Source organism: Canis lupus, chromosome 22 (genome assembly GCF_003254725.2).
Source record: "Canis lupus dingo isolate Sandy chromosome 22, ASM325472v2, whole genome shotgun sequence".
Lineage (NCBI taxonomy): Eukaryota > Metazoa > Chordata > Mammalia > Carnivora > Canidae > Canis > Canis lupus.
Genome location: NC_064264.1, coordinates 55,725,925 through 55,750,900, shown reverse-complemented (window position 1 = coordinate 55,750,900; position 24,976 = coordinate 55,725,925). Strand labels below are relative to the sequence as shown.

General features: G+C 38.2%; 1 protein-coding gene across 2 annotated transcripts; it reads left to right on the top strand.

The window, feature by feature from the left end:
* The first annotated feature begins 45 nt into the window (after positions 1 to 45).
* ARGLU1 (arginine and glutamate rich 1) lies at positions 46 to 23,517 on the top strand. 2 transcript variants are annotated; one of them, XM_025441291.3, is made up of 4 exons: positions 46 to 655; positions 7,660 to 7,885; positions 10,180 to 10,263; positions 22,643 to 23,517. In XM_025441291.3, the coding sequence occupies exons 1-4, from the start codon at positions 309 to 311 to the stop codon at positions 22,805 to 22,807; spliced, it is 822 nt and encodes a 273-aa protein (XP_025297076.1). In that variant the 5' UTR covers positions 46 to 308; the 3' UTR covers positions 22,808 to 23,517. The 2 variants fall into 2 exon arrangements, with proteins under 2 accessions (XP_025297076.1, XP_048955373.1); XM_049099416.1 differs by lacking the exon at positions 22,643 to 23,517 and having other exon boundaries at positions 9,696 to 10,260.
* The last annotated feature ends 1,459 nt before the right edge of the window (positions 23,518 to 24,976 follow it).

Genomic DNA, 24,976 nt, shown 5'->3' with positions numbered 1-24,976 from the left:
GCCTTCGGCGAGCATCGTCAGGGGGCGGGGCCCGCGTAGCGGCGCGTCCCGCGCGGGGCATTGTGGGGAGGGCGGCCGGTGCAGCCGCGGCTGCCATCTTAGCAACTCCTGGCGTCGCGGCCTTGTCGTTGGGGGCGGCCTTCGTGGCGGCCGTCGACCTCGGAGAGCGGCTTGAACTCAGCTGGCTGGCAGCTTTCCTTCCCCCGGCCGACACAGCACGGCCAGCCGGCGTCCGGAGGAGGCAGTGAGGGCGGTGGGACGCGTGCGGGGCCCGAGTCCAGCGGTTAGTCCGAGCGTCGCCCGGAAGGATGGGCCGGTCTCGGAGCCGGAGCTCGTCCCGCTCCAAACACACCAAGAGCAGCAAACACAACAAGAAGCGGAGCCGGTCGCGGTCGCGGTCCCGGGACAAGGAGCGCGTGCGGAAGCGCTCCAAGTCCCGGGAGAGTAAACGGAACCGGCGGCGGGAGTCGCGGTCCCGCTCGCGGTCCACCAACACGGCCGTGTCCCGGCGCGAGCGGGACCGGGAGCGCGCCTCGTCCCCGCCCGACCGCATCGACATCTTCGGGCGCACGGTGAGCAAGCGCAGCAGCCTGGACGAGAAGCAGAAGCGAGAGGAGGAGGAGAAGAAAGCGGAGTTCGAGCGGCAGCGAAAAATGTGAGCGCCCGCGGGGGGAGGGGCGGGGAGCCCGCGGGGAGGGCGGGGGGAGGGGCCGGCGCAGCGCCGTGCGGGTGGGGGGTGGGGGGTGGGGCGAGGGGTCGCGGGAGCCCGCCCGGGAGGCTGCCGCGGGCCCCGGGGGCGCAGCCTGCGGCAGGACGGGCGCGGGAGCCGGCCGGGAGCAAACACCGCGGGGCGTGCGCAGGAGAGGCTGGAAGCGGGGAAAGCGATTTTGGCGCGAGAGAGGAGCCGAGTGCCGGAAGTAGGAGGTGGAGCTGAGAGCGGGGTCGGGGAGCTGCCCGGGCCGGGGGTGGGCAGCGGTGGCGGGCCCGCAGGTGCAGAGCCCAAAGGAAGTCACCCCCGGGATGCGAATTGCCGCTGCCCGGAGCATGCTGGTATCTGGTATCGGAGCGGGCCCCCCCTCGGGAATAAGACCCTGTAGGTGGTCTCACTGTACACCCCCCCCCACGCCCACCCCACGCCGAATGCATTTTCCATTAGGACATTCCTTTTGTTAAAGATGTCGCGGTTGCGTTTCTTTTTTTCGAGCGCTGGTCTTGTTTTTTTTTTTTTTTTTTTTTAATATTTTATTATTATTATTATTATTATTTTATTTTGTGAGCTGTACAAACAATGCACACGCTTGAGAGCTTACAGTCCGAGGAGTTTTGGTACTGGAGTTCACCTGTCTAACCACCATCCCAATTAAAACTTACTCCATTTTTATACTTCTTTCCGTTGCTTCATATTCCTTTGTAGCGCAAACTTAAGTGCAACCCTGTCTTCGTTTCCCCTTTCAGTACGCTTTTGTTTAGAAGACATCTGAATATTTGCTTTTATTTTCGCATTGCTCGTATATGCTCCCTTAATGGAGGGAAAATCAGAGTCCTACCTAGTAAAGGTTCCCAACTCGAAGTGACTGGGCGCAAGTATTTCTGGAAGAGGCACCTCCCAGGTATCTTTAGATTCAAGAGTAGGTGTAAATAATTCCAGAGTCCGGATCTTTTGGTTTTAAAATGCAGGTTTTGTTTTGGTTTAAGACCACGGTGGTGTGATGCTCTGGGTATTCATTTCCCAAAGCCAGGTGGAAAGGTAGAGTTGGTCTGCCAACTCTCACTGCTTTTAAACCAGCCGTCTTCCATGGTTCATGTTTAGAAAGTGCACGTGAGGCGGAAAGTAACTGAATTTAGGGTCTTCCTGAGACAAATACATGTGAATTTTTACATGTTTGGATTTGTGTATTCTAGATTTTCCAGCAGAGTTTGTTTCTAAGAAGCAAAGTAAGGCACAAGACTGTAGCACTAACAATATTACGGAGGAAGCAATACCAGGAGAGCTATTTTGCTGCATACTTTTCCTTTATGTAGAGCTGTTGGTGATCGACATATGAAAACCAAATACAAGTAATAGTTTCCGAACAAACCTTGATTATATAGAATCCAGTTTTTTTTTGGTCTGGAACAAGATCCTTAACTGTGAAAATGTAGCTTTTAAATAAATCTCAACAGATGAACATTTAGAAGCTTACTTTAAGGCATCTCTGAGATAATTTTTCCACGTGAAAACAGATGTCCAAAGAGAAATGATTTGCCATTCACTGGAAAGCTAAAACTTGTAGGAAAAATGAAAGGAACCTTGGTATGCAAAGAATAATCAGAAATGTTTAGCAAGCTACACATGAATAGCAGAGACAAAACCCAGGGATTACATGAGAAAATCAGGCAGCTGTACAGTTCCAAGTTGACAGAAGCAGCAAACTACCATTAGCATTTATGAAGGGAGGAGGGGGCAGAGCCAGCAGCCAGCTACCTATACATTGAATTCCTCTGTGCCATGCAGTAAGGCTCTCAATACGGTGTAATGTTTTGGGAATAACCCAGAGGAAACCATGGAAAGTTACAGGTTTTGGAGCCACAGAAATGGGCATAAATGGTTGTATGTCTACGAGTCTCTCTCTCTGGGTTAGCTCATTTCGTTCAGCTAATATTTATTGAACATTTAATAATGCTAGGCAAGATGCTAGGGACTGTTAATATTAAAGATAATTGAGTTCTCTGAGAACCTTAAAGACTTACAAGTAGCTACATAATAATACAGTGTGGTAAATTCAGTGATGCTCATGTGACTGTAAAAAGGAAGATCTTAGGTAAGCACCTTAGTTCTCCTAAGGAATGGCTGGTAGATTAAGAGACTGTAAGGCGAGGTATAGGAAGGTACGTGGGGCCCAAAGCAGAGTTCCCTCCACCCCTAGCCGAATAAAGAGAGGGAGGAGGGCAGAATGGCCTTAAAGTGGGGTAAAACAGTGAATGTTGACTGGAAGATGAAGTTACAAAAGTACAAAAATCATGGAGTGACTGGGGAGGTAAATGGTGGGAATCACAAGGAGAGTCTCAAATGCCATATTAAGAAGCTTGGATTTCATCCTAGAAACAGGAGAAGTTGTAAGGAAGTAAACAGTGTTGTCTCCCCCCCCCCCCAAAAAAAAAAAAACAGCACAGAATGCTCTAAAAAGATGGCTATTAGAGTAAGGCCACACAGGAGTAGTGAGGGGGTGGTTATTGGAATGGAAAAGAGGGACAAATTTAAGAAAGGTTTAGTGCAAATAAAACTGAATTGGAACATAAAGGAAATCAAACATGTGCCAACAGCCTTATACACCATGTCATTGGCTACATCCCTGATGGTTCCTCTGGCATGGGAGGCAGAGAGAGACACAGGAGGAGGGAGAAGCAGGCTCCATGCCGGGAGCCCCACGCGGGACTCGATCCCAGGACTCCAAGATCGCGCCCAGGGCCGAAGGCAGGCACTAAACCGCTGAGCCACCCAGGGATCCCCATAAATAAAATCTTTAAAAAAAAAAATCTATCTGCATACTTTTTTGCCTTTCATATTTGTCCTGGAGAAACCATCTAGGGTAGTATAGTGCTTAAGAGTCTACCTAGGTTGGGAGTCATCTCAGCAAAATGCAATGTGCTGGAATCCAGCTAGTAAACTATTCCCATGCCAGAGGAACCATCAGGGATGTAGCCAATGACATGGTGTATAAGGCTGTTGGCACAGTATTTGGTACCAAGTAATAAGGAATTAATGTTGTTTGCTGATGTTATGAAGTACTTTCTAGAAGTAATCTCCTAAGGTTGAGTTTGTACATTTTAAAATATTTCTATGTATATTAATATATTTAAAATAATATTACCAGTTGCTGTACAGTCATATCATACTCTGCTGCATTGCCGGGCCTTTGCTGTTTTAATAGTTGCCATTTTAAATGGATTGTGACAGTATTTTTAAAATTCCTGAAAATATGGAGAAAATGGAGGCTTAATGTTATATATACTGATTCCATTGAAAACTTGAAGATTCATTGGTGCCAAAAATTCTTGGCAAGGGAATATATTCAGCAGAGGAGCCTGAGGAAAAGATTAGGGACCCTAAACATCTTTTAAAGTGACAGCTCTTGTGGGAAAAGTTTGAAGGAGTGGATAGGCAGTGACATTAAATGTTTGTCTTCTTTCTATCAGGTGCTAATGACCCAAAGTGTTTGTTGTTGTTGTTCCGTGTGGGGAGAGGGGAATTGAAGCATTATTGAGCATAACTTTTCAGGGCAGAAACTGAAAAATTTCTGTAAAACTTTTTTTCTGATTACTGAAGTAATTTTAACCGTACTAAGAATAACAGCAACGGCAGAAAATTACATTCTTGATAAACTTGTAGGAGAACAAATCTGCTGTGGCATCCTGACCTTGCTTGTCTCCACGTGGGACCCAGTAGCAAAGCCTAATTACAATCATGGTGCTATGTCCTGTGGTTCCTCTGGGAACAAAGGGAGATAAGCAGCCTTGTGAGAAACTCCACTAGGGCATTTCTCATCCTCCCAGTTTCTTTTGAGCTTGGGACTTTCCACTTGCCTTCCCCTCTGGGCTATAAAACCACTGAGCTGTCCTTAGATTTGACTGCGTAGCAGCAGAGCAGCCCACTGAATATACCTCTATTGCGTGTCATCTGGCCCTTGTGGTTTTGTGTCCAGGGGTGGCACCAGTGACTGCTCACACCATGCTGACCTGGCTTTTGCTGTAAGTTATAAACTATTTATGCTTGTTTTCTCCTTACTGACCAAGTCTGTGGAAATGTGGCCCTATTAGCCTTTGTTCTACTGCTATTACTTAGGCACTGCTTGGAAAAAACCCTGAATATGAATCAGGTCTCTTGCATCTTTACCATATTCTTAAGTTGTTTGGCAACTTTTCTACTGATAAGCTAACCCTAAAGCTTTATCCCATTCTTTGCTCCTTTTTGCTTTGTGTTGAAAATTTTATTTTATTTTTTAAAGATTTCATTTATTTATTCACAAGAGACACGCACAGAGAGAGAGAGGCAGAGACACAGGCAGAGGGAGAAGCAGGCTCCACGCAGGGAGCCCGACATGGGACTCGATCCTGGGTCTCCAGGATCTGGCCCTGGACTGAAGGCGGCGCCAAACCGCCGAGCCACCGGGCTGTCCCTGTGTTGAAAATTTTAATTGAAACTTATATATTGTCTTTCAGAGTTGAATTGTACTATTTTTGACCTTTTAAAAAAGTTTCTTTTCGCCTTCTTTACATTTACTAATGTTGTAAGAACCAACTAGCAAAAGTATATTTGTGCCGGTGGTGTATACTCCTAAAACTTTGTTATGGGGTTCCCTGGGTGGCGCAGCGGTTTGGCGTCTGCCTTTGGCCCAGGGCGCGCGATCCTGGAGACCCGGGATCGAATCCCACGTTGGGCTCCCAGTGCATGGAGCCTGCTTATCCCTCTGCCTCTGTCTCTCTCTGTGTGGGGGAAAATAAATAAATAAATAAATAAATAAATAAATAAATAATAAATAAATAAATAAAACTTTGTTATGTAAACTTTCCAACGTATGCAGAAGTAGAGCCTGGTCTGCTGAATCTGGTTAATAGGTATTATATATTTTTTATTCTCTTTGGATGAAATAGAGAAAATTTCTGTATTTGAAATGTAGTTTGATTTCTACTGAAATCACTGCCTGATTTCTTTTAGATATTTCTGGCAATTCATTCTAGTATTGGAGTGGATAGCTATTCTCTTATTGCAATTAGATAAAGGCTCCTTGAAACTACCTTAAACTGCATTTTATTGGAAGTTCAAAAGGAAAAGAAGCATAGTTAGGCTTTCGTATCTTTTTAAATAAAAATCACCAATAATGTAGTATTGGGAGGAAATATTTAAGAAACATGCAACAGAATCTGCAGAATGGGTATCGCATATATCTAGAACCTAAAATAGTTTTTTCAAATAGCTACTATCTCGACAGAAAAACAGCTTATAAATGCAGAAACTGAAATAAATTAGAATGTTAGACAGAAATACTGGTGTTAGTATGGTCTCTCTGTGAATACATAACAGGAGTTGAGAATAAAAGCACTTGAGTGGGAATTGAATCAACCCCCAAAATAGAGTTTAGTTGAAGTGGATTGGGGTGTTTAAAGGTCACTTAGACACTATAAAATCTTTGCTAAACACATAAATTGAATGACTGGCTCATACATATTTATGAGTCATCAATAGATATAAAGGTTACAGGTTGTATTTAATTTTGTGGATTGTGAGGAAGTTGAAGCATAACTAATAAATAGGTCTCTTAGGATTTAGATATACTTCTAGAGCCTCTGAATTTATTAGTTCAGCACAAATTGTCTCAAATAGTGCAGTTCAATAGAAAATACAATGTGAGCTACATCTGTAATTTAAAATTTTCCAGTAGCCACATTAAAGTTGAAGTTAATTTTAGTGTATTCTCAATCTTTCTTAAGATGTCATTTTAACATGTAACCAAATAAAAATATTTGTAAGATATTTTTAATATTTTTCATTATGTTAATCTTCAACTCAGACTAGACACATGTGACCGAGTAGCTATCATTTTGGGTATCAGTGGTATGAAATGTGCATGGTTTTCACCTGCGCCTTGATAAATGTCAGTATTTTCAGTGTGGAATTTCATTTTGAGTGATGAAGTTGTTTTATAATATCTAAATGTGATTAAAATAGTTAAAACAGTATCATGCTTCATTGAACTTTTTATTAGAACTGGTGATATATTTTCATCCATTTTCCCATTTCTTGAAGAGTTTTTATTTTTTGATTTTATTTTATTTTTTTTAGATTTTATTTTTTATTTATTCATGATAGAGAGAGAGAGGAGAGAGAGAGAGAGAGAGAGAGAGAGGCAGAGACACAGGCAGAGGGAGAAGCAGGCTCCATGCACCGGGAGCCCGATGTGGGATTGGATCCCGGGTCTCCAGGATCGTGCCCTGGGCCAAAGGCAGGCGCTAAACCGCTGAGCCATCCAGGGATCCCCTCTTGAAGAGTTTTTAATTGAAAATCAATGAACCAAAGAAAGAAAAGCTACAGTAAAAGGTGTTAGGTTCAGAACCTGAATTACGTTGGTCTGTATTTTCGATAAAAGCTACACTGCATTGCCTTAGCAGTCTGAATCTCTTCGAGTCTGTATTTATGTTGATTTTGCTGGTGGGGGTGGGGTGGGGTGACCTTTATCATCTGAATTGCTTGCTATATAATATTTTCTCCTGACTTCTCTGTAGTTCAGCCCTTGTACTGAGTGCATTGGCAAATGATAAATCCGTACACTTAACAGCTTAGCTTGTTCTTTGATTATAAAGATTGTGACAGTCTAGAAAATAGACTTCTTGTTTCAGATCTCTTCTATAGTTCCTAAATTAAAACTAATTAAGCTCTTTGTGTATGTATATATACTAGTCCTTTTGTATTTAAAAAGTCCTAGAAAACAAATATTTCATACTCATTTGAATTTCTGTATCCCTTAATATCTTGATATCTAGTATTTCCTTGAATGTTGCATGAAAACTAATTATAAAATACAAAGTCATGCTGAAGGCTTTAATAGACTTACAGCTAGTTTTGTTTTCATTGTTCGGTTTACTTATATTATCTAAGTCATTCTTTTCCACTCTGTTTGCTAGTCGGCAGCAGGAAATAGAAGAAAAACTCATCGAGGAAGAAACAGCACGAAGAGTGGAAGAGTTAGTGGCAAAAAGGGTAGAGGAAGAACTGGAGAAAAGGAAGGATGAAATCGAGCGAGAAGTTCTCCGAAGGGTGGAGGAAGCCAAGCGCATCATGGAAAAGCAGTTGCTCGAAGAACTCGAGCGACAGAGACAAGCTGAGCTTGCAGCACAAAAAGCCAGAGAGGTAACGCTCGGTCGTTTGGAAAGTAGAGACAGTCCATGGCAAAACTTTCAGTGTTCGGTGTGCCTCCTGCTCAGTTCAGAAAGAGATGGAATACAGACTCATTCCTTTCTCATCTAAACCTAACATTGCTGCGAAAGTTAATTTTTTAGCCTATTGAGAAGTGCTGACTGATATTTAAAAGTTATTTTCATAAAACGTATTCAAGGATACTTTTTGATTTAATGGAACTGGCTTACATATTTGAGAAGTGTTTGAAACTTTTGCCATGGCTGCAGGACTTAAATTCTTTTTTGGGAGGGTTGGGGGAGACAGGGAGTGGTGAAAGGGAGATGGTTAAAATCCACCTGTGGATATGTATTCTTCTTTTCTGTGTATCATTCTTACTGCCTAGACTGTGAGAGGCTGTTTGCCTTCAGTCAGATTACAAAGAGCAGGGCCTGACATTGAGTGACAGCACCTGCTTTTGATACTTAGGTTTTCTTGCTCTTCTTTTTGTCCTCCTTTATCCTCACCCCTTACCCCGAATCCTGCCTCAACACAATGGACTAATTCTAGCACTCTGATCATAAGGCCCTCCATTTTCCTAATGTGTTTCAAAGAATCTTTTTAGGAAAAATGTCCAGATCATTCATCCACTTTTTTAGTATCTACTAACAACTCCTTTTTTTCTCTAGAGAGTTATGAAGGAACAGGTTGTCCTTGTCTGGAGTCAAGCTAAACACATGATTTGTTTTATCAGCAGCTGGAGCAGAAGTTGAAAATGTCTTTCTGTGAGACAGTAATTTGCTACTGAAGCTTTCTGGCTTATTTGCACTGATTACTCCAGGTTCCTAAAACTCATTGAAAGTCACTGAAACACTCAAGGCAAATTACTTTATGGCACTGAGTGTCCCTTGACATAGTTTGCATAATGAGTATGGATTCCATTGGTGTGTGCCATAGAAAATCCTCTAGTTACATTTTCTTGAACTTAAATATTTGACTCAAAATATGTGTCTCTCATCATTGTTAATCTTGGTATTATGGACAAGTTGGCATCATATTAAATCTCTCTTGTTTTCCAGTAAGTTTAGCTTTTCTAAATGCATTTTCCCTTGTGCTGTCTTTAAGTAGATACACGTGTCTATATATTTGGTAGCTATCACAGACTGTGCAATTGAATGTATGAAATTTTATTTACATCAGTGCTTTTAATCATGAAGATAATTTTGGAGTAATGGTGCTGTCTTGTAGCGAGTTATTAATCATAGGAAGATTTTTTTCTCTTCATTTGCTTTTTGTTTCATATTAACAATTTTTTTTTTTACACGGACACTACCCTCTGACAGTCTTTCCAAATATTAAAATCATTTGAATATGTATGCTGTGATCTGAACACTGCCCAAACCATCAAGCAATCTTCATATAGTTTGCATTATAAAACCTCATTAAATTCTCCAATAAAAAAATAAATTACAGAATTTTATTTCCGGACCATGCACCCCTTGGATTCCTGAATTTCAGTTCAGACTGTAGATGACAAGATAAGCTGCCTTTAGAAATTGTCAACATCTGAATGTTAAGTCCATTTTCCCCATGGAAGAGCCCTTAGTTCCATGAAGTATGGATTACCATTTGTATTTTTCACTAACAGTAAATGTATTTTTCTTATTAATTGTTTGCCTTAGGAATGATGAATTACATTTTTTGTTCCTTCTTACCATAAACATCTGCATTCCTCAGCTCAGCCTTCCTTGTATGTTGTTTCTTTATAAATGGTTGAGCTGCTGATGCAGGTATTGCCAAGCTAACAGTACAAATCATTTTAAAGAGGAAGCTGGCGCGTATGGCAGCCGAGGAGCACACTCTGCAGGACACTGGACAAGACAGTAAATATTCAACTTTTAATGCTGATTAAAGGAGTATAGGTAAAGAATACGTAGGTATACATAATTGGTGAGACAAATATTCACTTTATTTATATTTTATATATTATTTTTTAATTTGGTAAATACTATCCAGTTTTGTAGTTGTCCTTGTTGATTTGTGTGATATTAAAGTATTAGTAATAATTGCCAGGAAACTATCATTAGGGAGGGTTTAGTCGGTTGCTGTTTGGACTGGGAGGGATGATTTAAATTTCGTGCTAGAAACAAATTTTAGTGGCTGCACAGTTTATCATTTGTCAGACAGAAGGTGGCTATAAAGCTACCCTCTAAGTCAGATCAAAAAAGTTCAGAGGAAGATTAGTAAATATTTATCAGTAAAAATAAACATTTTATTTTTCTAACATCTAAACATGTCCTCCCCTTTAGGAGGAAGAACGTGCAAAACGTGAGGAGCTAGAGCGAATACTGGAAGAGAATAACCGAAAAATTGCAGAAGCACAAGCCAAACTGGTGTGTATGAAGTGTACATTTGAAAAGTATTTGATGTTTGTTTTACTTTTTCAGAATTTGTGAAATGATTTTGTGCTCAATGGTTGACTTCTAAGTTTTCGGGTCTATTTTCAGAGAGTTGAGGAAAGAGCAGGAATGGTTTACTAGATTTTAGCGCGTGTCTTCTGGAGGACTCTATTGGGGTAATCCAGAAAGTTACTTAATCTGGAGAAAATTCTAAAATTTGCGGTGGTTTAAAACAGGTTTCCTGGGAGAATTGTACTCTCCCCATCCCAGAGATTTTTCTGTCTTAACCCCATTTACATTTTTATGCCTAAATAATAGCAATGAAAGTTGTGAAGTATTTAAACTAAAATGCAGTTTTTTCGCTTTACCTTAGATAGCTTATTACTTACTGATTACTAGGTAAAGTAGATAGCATATGTTTGATAATAACTGTACCAGATTAATAAGCTCTTTTCCTATTCTGAGACTAATCTAGTAAGGAGTACAGAGGCTGAAGCAATTATGTTCTAGGGATATAAAAGGTGATGCAGAGAGCAATTTAAACATTTTAATAAGGAAGCCAATGTAAGATACTGAAGTGATTTTTTTTTTTTAAATAGAAAAAAACTAATCTCTGCCGCTTCCATTTTTTTCAGTTCTGTTTTAGTATTTCTGAATTTCTGTTTTCTTTGTTTTTAGCACAGACTAGCATTTAAAGTATAGTAAAGAAGAAAAGATTTTTGGTGTCCTAGGGTTTTCCATTTAAGAGTATGTATTTTGAAGCAGTCTTGGTATGATGAAGAAAGCTAGAATTAAAGGACTGTGGATATAAAGAAGCCAAAGTACAAAAGGAGGACAGGCTTTGGAAGGAAAAAGCTTTCTTTTCCCTATGAAGGTACCATCTAGGAATTCTGCTTCCTCAAGCAGGATATAAGTCAGAGATGGAAGAAAATGTACTTAGGTTGAATGGGAGATGAGTGCTATTTAGTGCCCAGGAATAGAGACATGACCTAGGGTGCGACTCTTGGTTCTAGACACCTTGGAAAACTTTTGTCTAGTTAGAAATATGTTGAGAATAATACAGATACAGTCATAGGAAGACATTTGCTGCTAAGTCCTACTTTGCCAGGGAGAAAGCAAGTTGTAAGCTCCAGGTAAACGATTTAAAAAAAAAAATTCTGTGAGTTTATAAAGGCACAGGAAATGATATAAATTGGTCTAAGAATTAATTGACAGTGGATCCCAGCGAGAACAAGGGCAAAGGTAGACCGTATGTAATGTGTCTTGTAGTTGATAAGAATGTAAAAAGTTAAAATTACGGGGCAATAAGTTCTAAAGCATGATATTTTTAAAGATAGCTTACCCCAGGGAAAAGCAATACCGGAAATACCCTAAACAACTTAGCATGACACTGTGGATTCTTAGCTAATATTGCTGTCCTATTGTAAACGACCGTAATGAAAGGAAAGACTTAATCCTGCTTTCCCCATGAAAAGATCTTAAAATCTGTTAAGGTAGAAAAAGCACTCTGAATGATGATGCACTACGAATGGATGAGGAGTCATTGTAAGATATATCACTACATGTTCATTAATTAGTATGTGATAATGCCTTTTTTAGTGATTCTGCATAAGATGAAAATCTCAGTGCAGGTAGGAGGATTTAAAATGAAAAGTATGAACCTTAATTTTAGTTTAGAAGGTTGAGCTTTGAAAGATAAATACAGTGTGGGTTTTTAAGGCATAGATATTTCCAGGGAGGAACAGTGTAGTTGGTATTTGAAACATTGAACTAGAATTTCCAAGCTGGTGGAATAGAATTTTTCTTAGAACATGATAAAAGATTGGGTAGCGCAGTTCAATTTTTGGGTGGCCTGAAATGCCAAGATTGTGACTTCTAGAAGAGAGCTCCTCAACTTGTTAGGCCCTGCCAAGATCCTTTCTGATAACTGTCCGGGTGCCTAGAGAAACTTGGTTGGGCACTTGGCAGCTTTTTTTGTTTACCCACGTGGACCTTAAAAATAGGACTTTCTGTATGTCATTACTGGGAAAAGATTAGCAAGCTTATTCTAAAGCAGTGCTTCTCGAGTGGTGGTAATTGGCCAATTTTTGTTCTTTTAATCCTGATTTGTCTCAGACCTCTACTTTTGCAAGATATAATTAAGATGAATTATTAGAAAAATGAGGTCAAGTGGCTATAAAAGCTTCTAAAACATTCCTGGTTTCTACATATCTTGTGGTGGATCCATTCCGGTTTGCAAACTGTTGCTGATTCATGGGCCATACTTAGACTAGCTCTATTCTAGAACATTTGACTTTGATAGACTATATTGTACAGTGACACTGTTTTGACTGCATGTTATATCAGTAAGACTTTAGTGAAAAGATATCTTGAAGAAAAGGAATTTGAATATGAGAATATTTGGTAAGGATTTGAATGTAACTCATTTTTTTCCTGTGTATGATAAAGTTGGAAGTTTTAAGAAATTATCATCCATGTTAGAGAAAATTAATTTTTACTTGGTTCTATTGGTAGGGAGTCCATATACTTGCAGGGAAAGTCAGAGAAGTCAAGAAAATGTTGCTGCATAAAGATGTCAGGCACATACAGAGATTTCTTTCATTTTTGTTGTTCATTCCTCATCCTCTCAATTTTGAGCAAGTTCTTTAATTTTTTTACACATGTATTAGGAAATATTACGTGGAATATATTGAATACTCCTTTAGAAGAATAGATATTTAAAAAAGGAAGGGAAGTATGCTAGTATTTTAGAAACATGGGACTTGTCCTGAGTATGTCAGTAATGGTAGTTTATCTTGTTGCAACAGCAGTTTTGTTTGCTTTATGACATAATAAATATGGTAGAAATGTGGACTGGTTCATGTGATGCATTCTTACTTCTAGAAGGCAAAGGAGGAAGAGGGAGTAGCCAACCTTAACCTCACATACTCTATATTGAGAAGTTATTATATGTAAAAAAGCAATTTGGAGATAAAAATTGACAAGATGTTAAGTTTTTAAAGTATTTAATGTATTAATGGTAGACCCAAGGACAATCCAAAGAAAAGTTAACAAGTAATATGGAGATATTTGGTAGTGGTATGGATGTTGTGGGGCAATTGACATAATTGCCCTGGAATGCCTGGTAAATCTTCCTGGAAGAGATGCCCATGAGCCAAGCCTCAGTGGCCAGTTAGGAATTGAATTTATGATGGCGGGGGGTGGGGGGGGGGGGCAGGACTGTGAGGAAGCTTGGCAAAGGCCTTTCTGGGATTCCGTAGCATTAGAAAAAAGGCAAGAGTGTAGGTGCTCTCAGGATGGTGGGCTAGGCAGTAGTAGCTATAGTAGTAAACGAGCTTTCTGTAAGAGTAAGAAGTTTGTGAGATAAGTAATGGTGGATGCAGTTTGAAAGCAGATTAAAGATAGGTTAGAAAACTTAGTACCCTGAGGGAGATTTCTTAAACATTATAACCATGGAAGTATAATACAACAGTTGCTTACAAGTCAGTAAAGAAGACCCAACTCCCTAATTGAAAAAGAAAAGTGGGAGATGTAGAAGAGAATTCACACAAGTGAAAAGTGCTGTAATAAATTCTTGAAAATATATCCGTCTCCCAACTTCTGTAGGAAAACAAAGAAATGATCTCTTCCTTTTCATTTTCTGTAATACTACATACCAATAGAAAGACTTTTTTTTTCCCCTCATTAACACCAAGTGTTGGCAAGAATAAGGTATAAAGAGGACTTTTTTATATGGTGATGGAGGTAGTTTATAATGGCTATGACCAGTTTAGAAAATGACACTGTATCAGTAAATATCTGGAACCTTAAATCTATTTCTAAGAATCTGGCGAAAACTGAATCAGATACAAATACGGTAATACACAAAAAAATTCTCACAATATAATTTAGAATAGTGAAGGTGAATTAGGTGAATTTTAGGTGAATTATAACATGTGCTTACAGCTGGTTTTTCCTGTAGTCAAAAAGTATTTGGTAATACAGGGGAAATAGCTAAATACAAAACTTATGTATACATTATGATCCTGGTAACTTGAAAAATATATTTGCACATTTTAGTAGATGGAAAATATGCCAAAATGCTAAAAATAGTTATCTCTAATTGGTAGTAGACTTATATGTAACTTTATACTTTTCTCTAGTTTTTTTAATACAACTAACATCACTTTTGTGATCACATAAAAATAATTAGTACAGAAAGTAAATTTAAACCACACTTTGGACTTTTAAGTTGGTCCTTGTTAACAAAAATTCAGATTGATGGCAGTGATGATCGTAATAAGGAATGCATTAGCTTAGCCACATGGGCTCTCTCAGATGTGAATTCTTACAAGGTGCTCCAGATCAAAGGTAGTTTTTGCTCACATGCCAAATTGTTTGTCAAGATACTTGATTTTATCTGTCCAAAAGGAGGCAGAAGAATATTAATCAACAGACATGCTTAATTTATAAAATCAAACAAGAACTAATTCACATGTGGTTTGGCTTGAGTGGACTTGGCCTTTTGGCAGATTGGATTATACTTCTGGGTTAGTATTGGCAGTGCACAACTATCTTCAAATACTTGAAAGGCTTTTGTTGATACAATAGAGAATTTTAATTTTTAAAAAACTGTTAAAAATAGTACCTAAATTTTTTTTTTTTTTTTTGCTCCTCTTTTCCACACAAGTTTTTTTTGTGATGTGCCTGGGAAAAGCCAAGCGCAGGTACTATTGTGGTATGTGTAAGAATATTACTTACTCAGAAAGTGAGACGGACTTCAGAAAAGTTGACAGGTGTTGTAGAGTTAATTGTCCTTCCAGGAGGCTGTATCAGTAGAAAAAAAATGATCCTCAAACTATGAATTGGTGAATGAAGGTGGTAGTAAAATGGAACCTGGTTAATTTGCATTTAAATACCTGAACTATAATCAGAGACTGACAACTTCTAATAAAATTAAAAAGTTTACATTATAATGATAAGGTAAAATTAATCTTAACTGGGAAACATTCTTTGAAGTTTTGTTTTGTTTTTTTTAAGATTTCTTTATTTATTTAAGAGTGTAAGCACACAAGCTGGAAGGACAGAGAGAGAGGCAGAATTCCAAGCAGCCTCCATGCTGTGCACTAGGCTGATGTGAGACTTGATCTCACCACCCCAAGAGCGTGACCTGACCTGAAATGAAGAGTTGGACGCTTAACCGACTGAGCCACACAGCTGTCCCTGAAATTTTAAATTATCAGCAAATCATAAGTTTGAGACTTATAGTGTATTTCTATTCTTTACTATTGAAAATAGTTTTCTCCTTACCCACTTGCCAAATAGGAAGATGTACCATGTTTCCAAGTGGACTATATGTGAAAAGTGTTCCACATACTTAAACCAGATCTCACTTGGTAGTTAAGAGATATCTCTGGAGAATGCCCCTCCATCCCCAAACAAAAAAACCTATTTATGTAGTGTATGTCCATATACTTTTATATATATATATATAAAGGTAACCTTGATTGTTACCTAATGTGGCCCCCAGAAAAGGGCCTTTTTAGGTTAAAGATCTTGAAGAGGTTATCCTGAATTAACAACCTCACTCACATACCATTGTAAGAAGGAAGCAGAGGGAGTTTTTTGTTTTGTTTTGTTTTTTTTAACCACACAATGCACACAGGAGAAGGCTGAGGACAGAGCAGAGAGAGATTTGAAGATTCTGGCCTTGAAGATTGGAATGATTGGAATGATGTGAGAAGATGAGGAATCCTGGCAGCCACCAGGAGCTGGAAGAAGCAAGCAATAGACTTTACCCTAGAGCCTCTTGAGGGAGCATGGCCCTGTTGACACATTGATTTTGGATCAGTGATGCCAATTTCGAACTTCCGACCTCCAGAATAATTTTATGTTATCTTGAACTATATAGTTCCTGGAATTTTTTTGCCTAAAAATGTGGAAGTAGTTTTGAAGTTGGATAGTTAGAGGCTGGAAGAATTCTGAGGCACATGATAGAAAATACCTAGGCTGCCTTAAAAAAAGACTGTTCATAGAAATATGGACTTTAAAAGTCAGGGCTTAGACACAAATGAGGATGGTACTGAAAACTAGAGGGAAGGAGGTCCTTGTCTAGTGGTAGAAAACCCAGGTGAATTGTGCCCTATGGTTGTGTGGAAGGTGCTTTTTTAAGTGTTGAACTTACATGTGTAACTGAAAGTATTTCTAAGTAAATTGTGGAGTACAATCTGTTTTCCCCTGGCTGTTTATAGTAAAATTTGAGATCTATTGAGATAAATAGGGGAAATAACTGATAGGTATAAAGGAATGAGCACTTTATGTTTGGAGAAAATTTTATCCTTTCTAGATTACAAAAAATGCCAAAGTTAGTTTTAGTGTTAGAAAAATTCTGGAAAGAAGGCCAAGGGTGTATGGCTGGACAGTCATTTGCTAGGGCTGAAGAGATTACGCATGTGACTCATAGGTTCTCTGATTTTGTTCCAGTGATAATGATTTGGGACTTCTTTGTCTCTGGAATAAATTTCTGTTCTCTTAAGGTATCCAGTTTATGGTACTTTGTTACAGTGGCTATAGGAAACTAATATAACCAGGAAAAGAATAGGGCATTTATACTAAAGTGAGCGTGTATAAGTTGAAAGAGCTCAGTACTTAGGGTGGTTAGTTCTGATATATGTGCGCATTGTAAGAAACAGACAAATATGGCATGGCGCCAACTGTAAATGTTCATTAAATATTTTAATTTGAAATGAAATGGTGGTGAAGTTACGGAAGGATGTTTAGTCAGTGAGAGGCTTGTTTTCAATTGATAAGATAAGCTCATTTAATGTATTTTGGGCAACATTTTTTTTTTTTTAAACTTTCTAGATGTTAGTGTATTGGCATTGTATAGGGTGGCTTGAAGGAAAGAATGTCAACCAGAAACCCACTGAAAGCCCGTCAGAAGATGGGGCTTAAATGGTAAGGTGGAAGTAGAAACTAGAGACAGGATAAACTTGGTGAGCGATAAAGGAGAAGGGGAGTATAGAGGAAGAAAGTGGAGGAAAGAGCATGGAGAGAAAATCTGGTATAGGAACCAGAGAAGATGTCATCATGCTGATAGTGTCAGCAGGCATTTAGGAAAATATCCACCAAAGGGAATGAATGCCCAAGACAAACAACTTTTTTGAAAGAAAAAAATTTAGGGTATAGAAGATGCAAAGAACCATATCTGGATGAGATCATTTTTTCTGAAATTTTGGGACATAAATGATAAAATCCTGAAGGTATGAGATTGCTCTTTTGGTAGCATCATCTCCAGAGCTCTGGAGGACGGGTTCTTTTTTGTGTTGAGTATCCTATGCTGATCTCAACTGTCAGTCCCTTCTTGAGGTTGTTGTCTCCACTCCAGATAATATCGGCTCTCAGGAGACATTATGCAGTGTTGAAGTTCCAAAAATATATTCAAGATTATAAATATATTTAACAATTGGGTAACTAAATTGAGAAGGAAAGGGGCTAGGAGGAGTGGCTGGTGGTATGAATTCTCTTTAGGTGATAGCAAATAATATCCCATAAGGATAGTATATACTATAACGAGGTAACTGATAGAATAACCAAATCGCCAGTGGTGGGGATTGCTTTTTTTAATTCTCGAAAGTTTTTTTTAACCTTGTACATTAATAACTTTAGAAAAATTTTTTGATCCATACATAGTTTGCTAAGCATCAGAACTAATTATATCAAAATTTTAAATATTTTTTCATTGTTTATCTAACATAGATATACATTACACTAGTTGTAGAAGGGAAGAAGAATCAAAGAATTAAAATCATAAATGTCAGAGTGGAACAGGATGTGTTTCTGGGAAGGTTAAAATGCAGAAATTCACATTGCTGAGTAGTGGCAATATTTCCTAATTGAAATATTTTTCATTCTTTCCTATCATTTCTGTAATCACTTCTGATAAATATTTCTCTCCTTGTATTTTTAAAATTTTGTAAAATATATATCCATATATAGAGAGAGTAGTAGATTTCAGCATCTTTATTTGCTGAAAGAAACTGCTACTAAGGATCACCTTGATGTATAGTTATAGACAGTGTAAGAAAGAAATGCTTGGAAAAGAGTAATTTTTTTCAAAGATTTTATGTATTTGAGGGGGAGACACAGATAGCCAGAAAAGAGCACAAGTGGGAAGGAGAGGAAGAAGGAAGAAGCAGGCTCCCAGCTAAGCAGGGAGCCTGATGTGGGGCAGGCTCAGTCTCAGAACCCTGGAATCATGACATGAGCCAAAGGCAGACATACCTAACCAACTCAGCCACCCAGGTGCTCATCCCACCCCACCCACCAAAGAGTAATTTTAATAACAGAACCAGGACCTCTGGGTAAAGGCAGGGTGGGGCAAAAGGTATTGGGAGAGTAGATCTTCTGCTAGAATGGTATATTTTGGTTATAGTATTGAATCTCACCAATCAGGTGAGGTGCAGGGGTAAAAAGTCACCTTTGTGTCATCTTTGTGAGGGTCCTGGACTTAATGGCTAGAAAGGCCCACTCTAATTTCATGGCTCTCCTATTGTGGATGTTAGCTTCTCTTGGGTCCCCATGTAATCCTTGTAGGAGAACTTAGTATTGTTCATCTGTATGAATAGACATGCACATATGTGTCTCCCCCACCCCCATCCCATTGGAATAGTTCTATTACACACATTTGAAACAACACAAGGGTAGAGGAGTAGTGGATATTCCGACAAGTGTGGTTATCAGAAAGGAAATGGCATGTCAGACAGATTACAGAGTGATGCTGGAGTTTAGAAGATTACCTAGGAAATTAAGGTAGAAGGTCAAACCTTCTAGATGGATATTCATCATTTGAGAGCCACTATATTAATAAAGTAGATGGCTTTGGGTTTTGCTCAACTAGTCTGTTTTTGTCCCAGTGTGATTGAATAGCGTTTATGCTTCATTTAAAGCTATAATGGAAGAAAGTACAAATGTTTGTACATAAAGACAGGATATTCCCCTGCTTACTTCATTTTTAAAAATCCTTTCATTATCAGGTACTTTCAGTAGGCAATATATGCTTAGTAGTACTAAGGGTGAACCAGAGAAATTAAAGCTCCCCTTCTACACACACACACACACACACACACACACACACACACGCACGCACATATTTGTAGACCTAAATGAATTTGAAACTTTTTCTTTACCCAATCTAAAGTTAATTTCAGTGCAGAATTAGTATTTCCTATCTGTTTGATATGAGTTTGCTTTAAAAAATCTTGTTCGTTTTTAATTTAGATAATGTAATCACATCAAATTTACTCTTTAGAAAAATAAAGGAGTTATATCTCTTTTTCCCTATCCACCTACTTTTCACTGCCGTGTCCAAAGGTATATTCAATTTTGCCTTTGTTTAGAGTTCAAAATGGAGATTTTGGCAGATACAAATAGGTGTATTTTTATTCTCCCTTTTTTGCAGAGAAACAGCGTACTATATATACTATTTGGGACTTTGCTTTTCTTAACAGTGTAACTTGGGGATTTTTCCATTTCAGATTTAGGGATTCCTATTTTTTGGTGTGTGTGTGTGTGTTTTTAACAGTATTATACATATTTTCTGCAACTTAATAGTCCCATACTGGGGAATATTTGGCTTTTTCCAGTCTTTTGCAAGCTGTGTTGCATTAGAAAACTTTGTTCAGTTTTGCATGTTACGCAAATGTTATTTATAAGATATATTCCAGGAAATTCATTTGCTGGGGGTAAAAGCATTATAATGAAGATAGAACTTTGGTAATTAATGCCGAAGTACTTTTCATAAGATAGTATTGTGTATCTTTTGAATTTGTCAACATGATAGGGTGAAAACTACTGTGTAATTTTAATTAGATTTCTCTTAAGAGTTAGGTTGTGATGTCCAAGCCTTTTCCTCTTCAAGATTCTAATCTGCTTTCCTAAGGGCTTAGTTAGAACAATAGGGAACAGTGAATCTGGGTATTTATATTTGTAAGCGTTTCCCAGGCACATGGACACACACAGTAAGGTTCTTTACCTTGATTTAATTGCACTTGCCAAGCTCTTATTCCAAATGTATGATGATTTGTTAAAACTGGATAAAGTAATTGGCATATGAATTCACTAAATGATTATCAGTGAAAGTTTAAGCACAAAAGTGGTGGTTTGAAACGGATGTACAGGTAGGATTTCAGTAGAAGGAAAGAATGGCGTGAGCAAAAGGAGAGGGGGAGGCAGGATAGAAAAGCAAGCATAATTTGAGAAATTATACACAGTGGGAGCCAGATTATAGAAAGTCTTAAATAGTATGCTCATTTGGGAAGTGGGGCCATATTCTATACATGGTGGAAGTCACGGGAAGTTTAAGGGCATGTGAGAATAGAACAATGTTCCAAAAATGGTGAGACTGGTAGCATTCTGCAGGGTGAATGAGGAGACTGGGATGGGAACAAGGAAATTCAGTGAGGTCTCTTAAGACGTCCGTAGGACCCTGCACTGGTGTGGTGGCCATGGGTATGGGGCTCCAGATGAGACATTGTAGTGGAAAAGGGAACATAAAGGATGGATTAACCAACTGGTTGGCTGTCTGCTTGTGTCAGGGAAGAGGGAGGAGACAGAAGCAAGTTACAGAATGTGGGTGGTGTTAGGGAAGGTAGTAGAAAGAGCTGATTTATTTTAGGGTTAGATTTGAGGGGTATCTTGGACATGTTGAATTTCGAAGGCACCTGGAGGTCTCCCTAGTCTATGTCCAGTAACTACACCTACTCGACAGCTGTAACTTAGGAAAAGAGTCTGAGAGAGGGAAGATTTGTTTCACCTCTCTGTTGGGTTTCCCATCTTGCCTGCCGACCAAATTCTTTCCCTTTAAATTTGATCTTCCTCATCTTTGACCTTTACTTGATTACAGTGGATTTGCCCCACCATTTGTCTTCTACCTATTTGTCTACATCACCACCATCCTAAAGTAAAATAAACCTCTTCATGTTACTTACGTATTTTAAAAGCCAGGGTTTTTAAAAATACTTTATGTTGTATACCAGAGTCCATCGCTTTTCCCATCTTCACCATAAAGCCTGTAATGCAGTCACATCGAATGTTACTATTTCTGAGCGAAAAACGTATCAGTGGAGACAAACAGGAGTGATGAGTTGGAGAACCTGAATGTTTTGAACAGCCGGTGTCTCATATTCAAGAATATGTGGGAGAGGAGAAAATTTTTAAAAGACCTAATAACTAATAAGTTCAAGTGAACAGAAGAATGAATAAAGAGATCGTTAAGCATTGTAGTTCTGACCATCTAGAAAATAATTTTAGTAAAATAATGGAGATGGAAGCAATGACTTTAAAATCTGACTTTTGAAAATAGGAAAGCATTTAGAGGATGCAGTGAATGTTTTAAGATGAAGGTCAGATGGGAAACAAAGGAAAACAGTGATCACTGAGATTTAAAAACTCAAGGTTAGAGCAGCTTCTCTCAACCTTGGCCCAATTAACATTTGGGGTTGGATAATTCTTTGTTCTGATGGCTGACCTGTGCGTTGTAGGATGTTTAATATTTAATAACATGCCTGTCCTCTGCCCACTAGATGCCAGGAGCTGGCACTCATTGCCTCATGTTCCTGGGAGAGGGGAGGGGTAGAGGTACACCTCCGTGAGAAATAAGGAAGTGAGCATGGGGTTTTTGGGAGGCCAAAGGAGAAACTTGAGGAGGGAGAATGAGAATGGCCTACATTTTTTTCGATAAAGATGGAAAATGCATAGACAGCCCAGGAAGAGAGTTGGTTCCCTAGACTGTGAGGTAGTTGAGGCACTGCCAAAGTTAACTACACCAGTATCTGCTGAAACGGAAAAGCATTCTCTAGTCAGTGAGTTGAAAGATTGTGCATTTTTTTGTCCTCAGAGAAAGGGGTCTTTAGTATTTCTTGGTTATATATTGACAATGTAATGTAGCCCCAGTAGAGGTTTTTTCCTATAACTTTTTGTCTTTAACTGTGAATCTAATAATTGGTAGATAACCTGTTCTTTGAGTACATTGATGCCTTGGTTCGTAATTGCCAGTCTTCATCTGACACACTGAAAGTGTAGATAAAATAGGTAATTGGGCAAAATCTATTCTGAACTTAAGACAGGATTTTAGAAATTTCCATTTTCAAAGTATGTGCTTTTTTGTGATTTTTTTAAACATATTTTCATAAAACCACATCAGAAACTATAGGTAGAATTAGTAAGGAGTTCTATTCTAATTCCTCGGTGTTTTTGTCCTTGATTGCTTTATCGCTTTGTGCACGAAGGCAGATTTCATTCAACATGGTGTCGTCTGTAAGCTGTCATCCCCCAGTATTGTTAGTACAAGACATGATATCCAGAGAAAGTTTTAATGTTCACTTTTAACTTTCAGGCTGAAGAGCAGTTGAGAATTGTTGAAGAACAAAGAAAGATTCATGAGGAAAGGATGAAACTAGAACAAGAGCGGCAACGTCAACAAAAAGAAGAACAAAAAATTATCCTGGGCAAGGGCAAATCCAGGCCCAAACTGTCCTTCTCTTTAAAGACCCAGGATTAAACTGCAAACTGAACTTTTTACAAAGAAAAATGGAAAAACTTTGTATGGTAGCTTCATGTTGAAGTGGTTTTTTGTTTTTTTGTTTTTTTTTGTTTTTGTTTGTTTTTTTTTTGTTTTTTTTTGTTTTTTTGTTTTTTTTTTTTTAATTTGGAAAATCTGGAAAACTTAGCTTGTTCTAATAGGGGCTATGCTCTGCATTCCTCCCCCCCCCCTTTAACTTCCATTAAGTCAGATCCTTATCAGATCATTATTGTCTTCTAGAAAGTGATCTATTTTTCATCTGTTTGGATTCTTCATTAGTGATCCGCAGAAGAGCAGATCACTTTGTAAACTGTGGATGGTCTGATAAGTTTCTACTGGCCCATTGACTTCAGAGTTATACTCTGCCTATTACATCATAATGCTGGTTTTGCTGACTTTTTGTTTTTTTATATATTTATAAAAAAAGAAAAAGTTGGAAATTGCATTGGAAGCTCCCAGGGTGTTACTGGACCTGTGTGGTGTATTGTTAACCAGTGTCCTTGTGATACCGTTGCTCTTGATGTTCCTGATACAGGTAAGGAAACAGTCGGTCAGCTCTGGTACAAGATATATATACAGTTCAGTATTGTCTCTGTTCAGTTTGTTTTTATTTCATTGACAAAGTCAAACCAGCATTCCCCATTGTGTAAATAAATGATTTTGCTGAATAAAGTAAAGTCTTAAATTCATATGTCGAAGCAATTTTTTTTAAAGTTCTGTTAAGTCTTGAGGGTGGTTTACTTTTTGATGGTCAACAGTTTAGAAATCATAGAACTATGCTATATTTCCTCATTTATACTTTTAACATAGGATTTATATGTACATTAAATATACTCATGAACTAGTATTTAATGGCTATTTTTACAAATACCTAATACCTAATTTATGCTGCTATGGCAATTAAGACATCAGTATTACCTTTAAGAAAGACTAAGCACCCAGAAGAATTAAAATCTCAATCCTGTGCCTCTGTTTTAGGATATAAGTATTTACTACCACAAATTATACTTAATAAAGACTAGAAAAATGCTTCTGAAAACTTAGAAAATCTTAGATGACTTTCAAAGTGGGCCATCAGAAAGAACTTAGCTTTGTACTTCACAAAAGGCTAAGGTAGTCAAATCCTCTTCGTTGTAGGGTACCTGCACGTTTATTTTGAGGACAAACACATTTAAACTTCCTAAAAGATTTTGTTTTGTTTTGTTTCTGCATGTGATACTTTATGGATGACTCTTAAACACTAGAATCTGCCTCATTTATCTTTACATATGTTTGTTTTAAGTCTACTGGTATTAAAACATTGAAGAAAACGATATGGATATAAAAATGCTACCTGAGATGCATAAACATGTCATCAGAGTAGAGAAAATGTTCTCCACTATTTTTGAGACCATTTGATCAATCTTTCCAAGTGAAAACATAAGTTAATGAGATGACTAAATGGTAGATTATTTTATGTGTGCATGCTGCGAAAAATGCTGTTGCTTTAGTTTGAGCTCTTCAGTGAGTCTAATTGTGGTAAGGAACAAATTATCAGTTTAAATATCTTTAAAGATAGAATTTTAAGTAGGCATGAACTATAGTGAGAACGGACTTATAAACATACCTATTACTCTAAAACAATCACTTTATTTACCTAAAGAATACAGGTTGCTTATGAATCTTTTTTAAAAAAAAAAAAAAAAAAAACAAAACCTTTAAATATAGGTTAGCTCTTATTTAATTTTTTTTTTTTTTTTGATGTAACTTTTTTTGCTGCAGATCCATTGTTCTTAGGTTCTGTTATTCAAGTTTTGGGAAATGTTTATTTAAAAATTGTTTTGCTCTACAAGTGTTATAAACATTGTATCTAAGAGAGTAGCCTGGACTTAATATTTGAAATTAGCTTATGCGTGCCTTTTAATTTTTAAAGAATTTCTTACTGCCGCATATGGTGTGAAATCACAGTAAGTTGCTTAGTGACATCACAGTATCTGCTTGCTGTTGGAAACTCGCATCAGATATCGAAATTGTTCCTGTGCCGGGCTACAGGAAAGAGGATGTAATTGTTAATAAAATACACCCAATCTTTTCTGTGCTGCAACAATGTGTAGTAGTTTGATTTCTTCATTTGTTTCCAGCTGCCTTTTTGTACATATTATAAAGGTT

Excerpts from the sequence above, each read along its gene's own strand:
- ARGLU1 (XM_025441291.3), top strand. The coding sequence starts at position 309 with ATGGGCCGGTCTCGGAGCCGGAGCTCGTCCCGCTCCAAACACACCAAG. Across the intron at positions 656-7,659 it reads TTCGAGCGGCAGCGAAAAAT|TCGGCAGCAGGAAATAGAAG; the intron begins GTGAGCGCCCGC and ends TCTGTTTGCTAG. Across the intron at positions 7,886-10,179 it reads CAGCACAAAAAGCCAGAGAG|GAGGAAGAACGTGCAAAACG; the intron begins GTAACGCTCGGT and ends CCTCCCCTTTAG.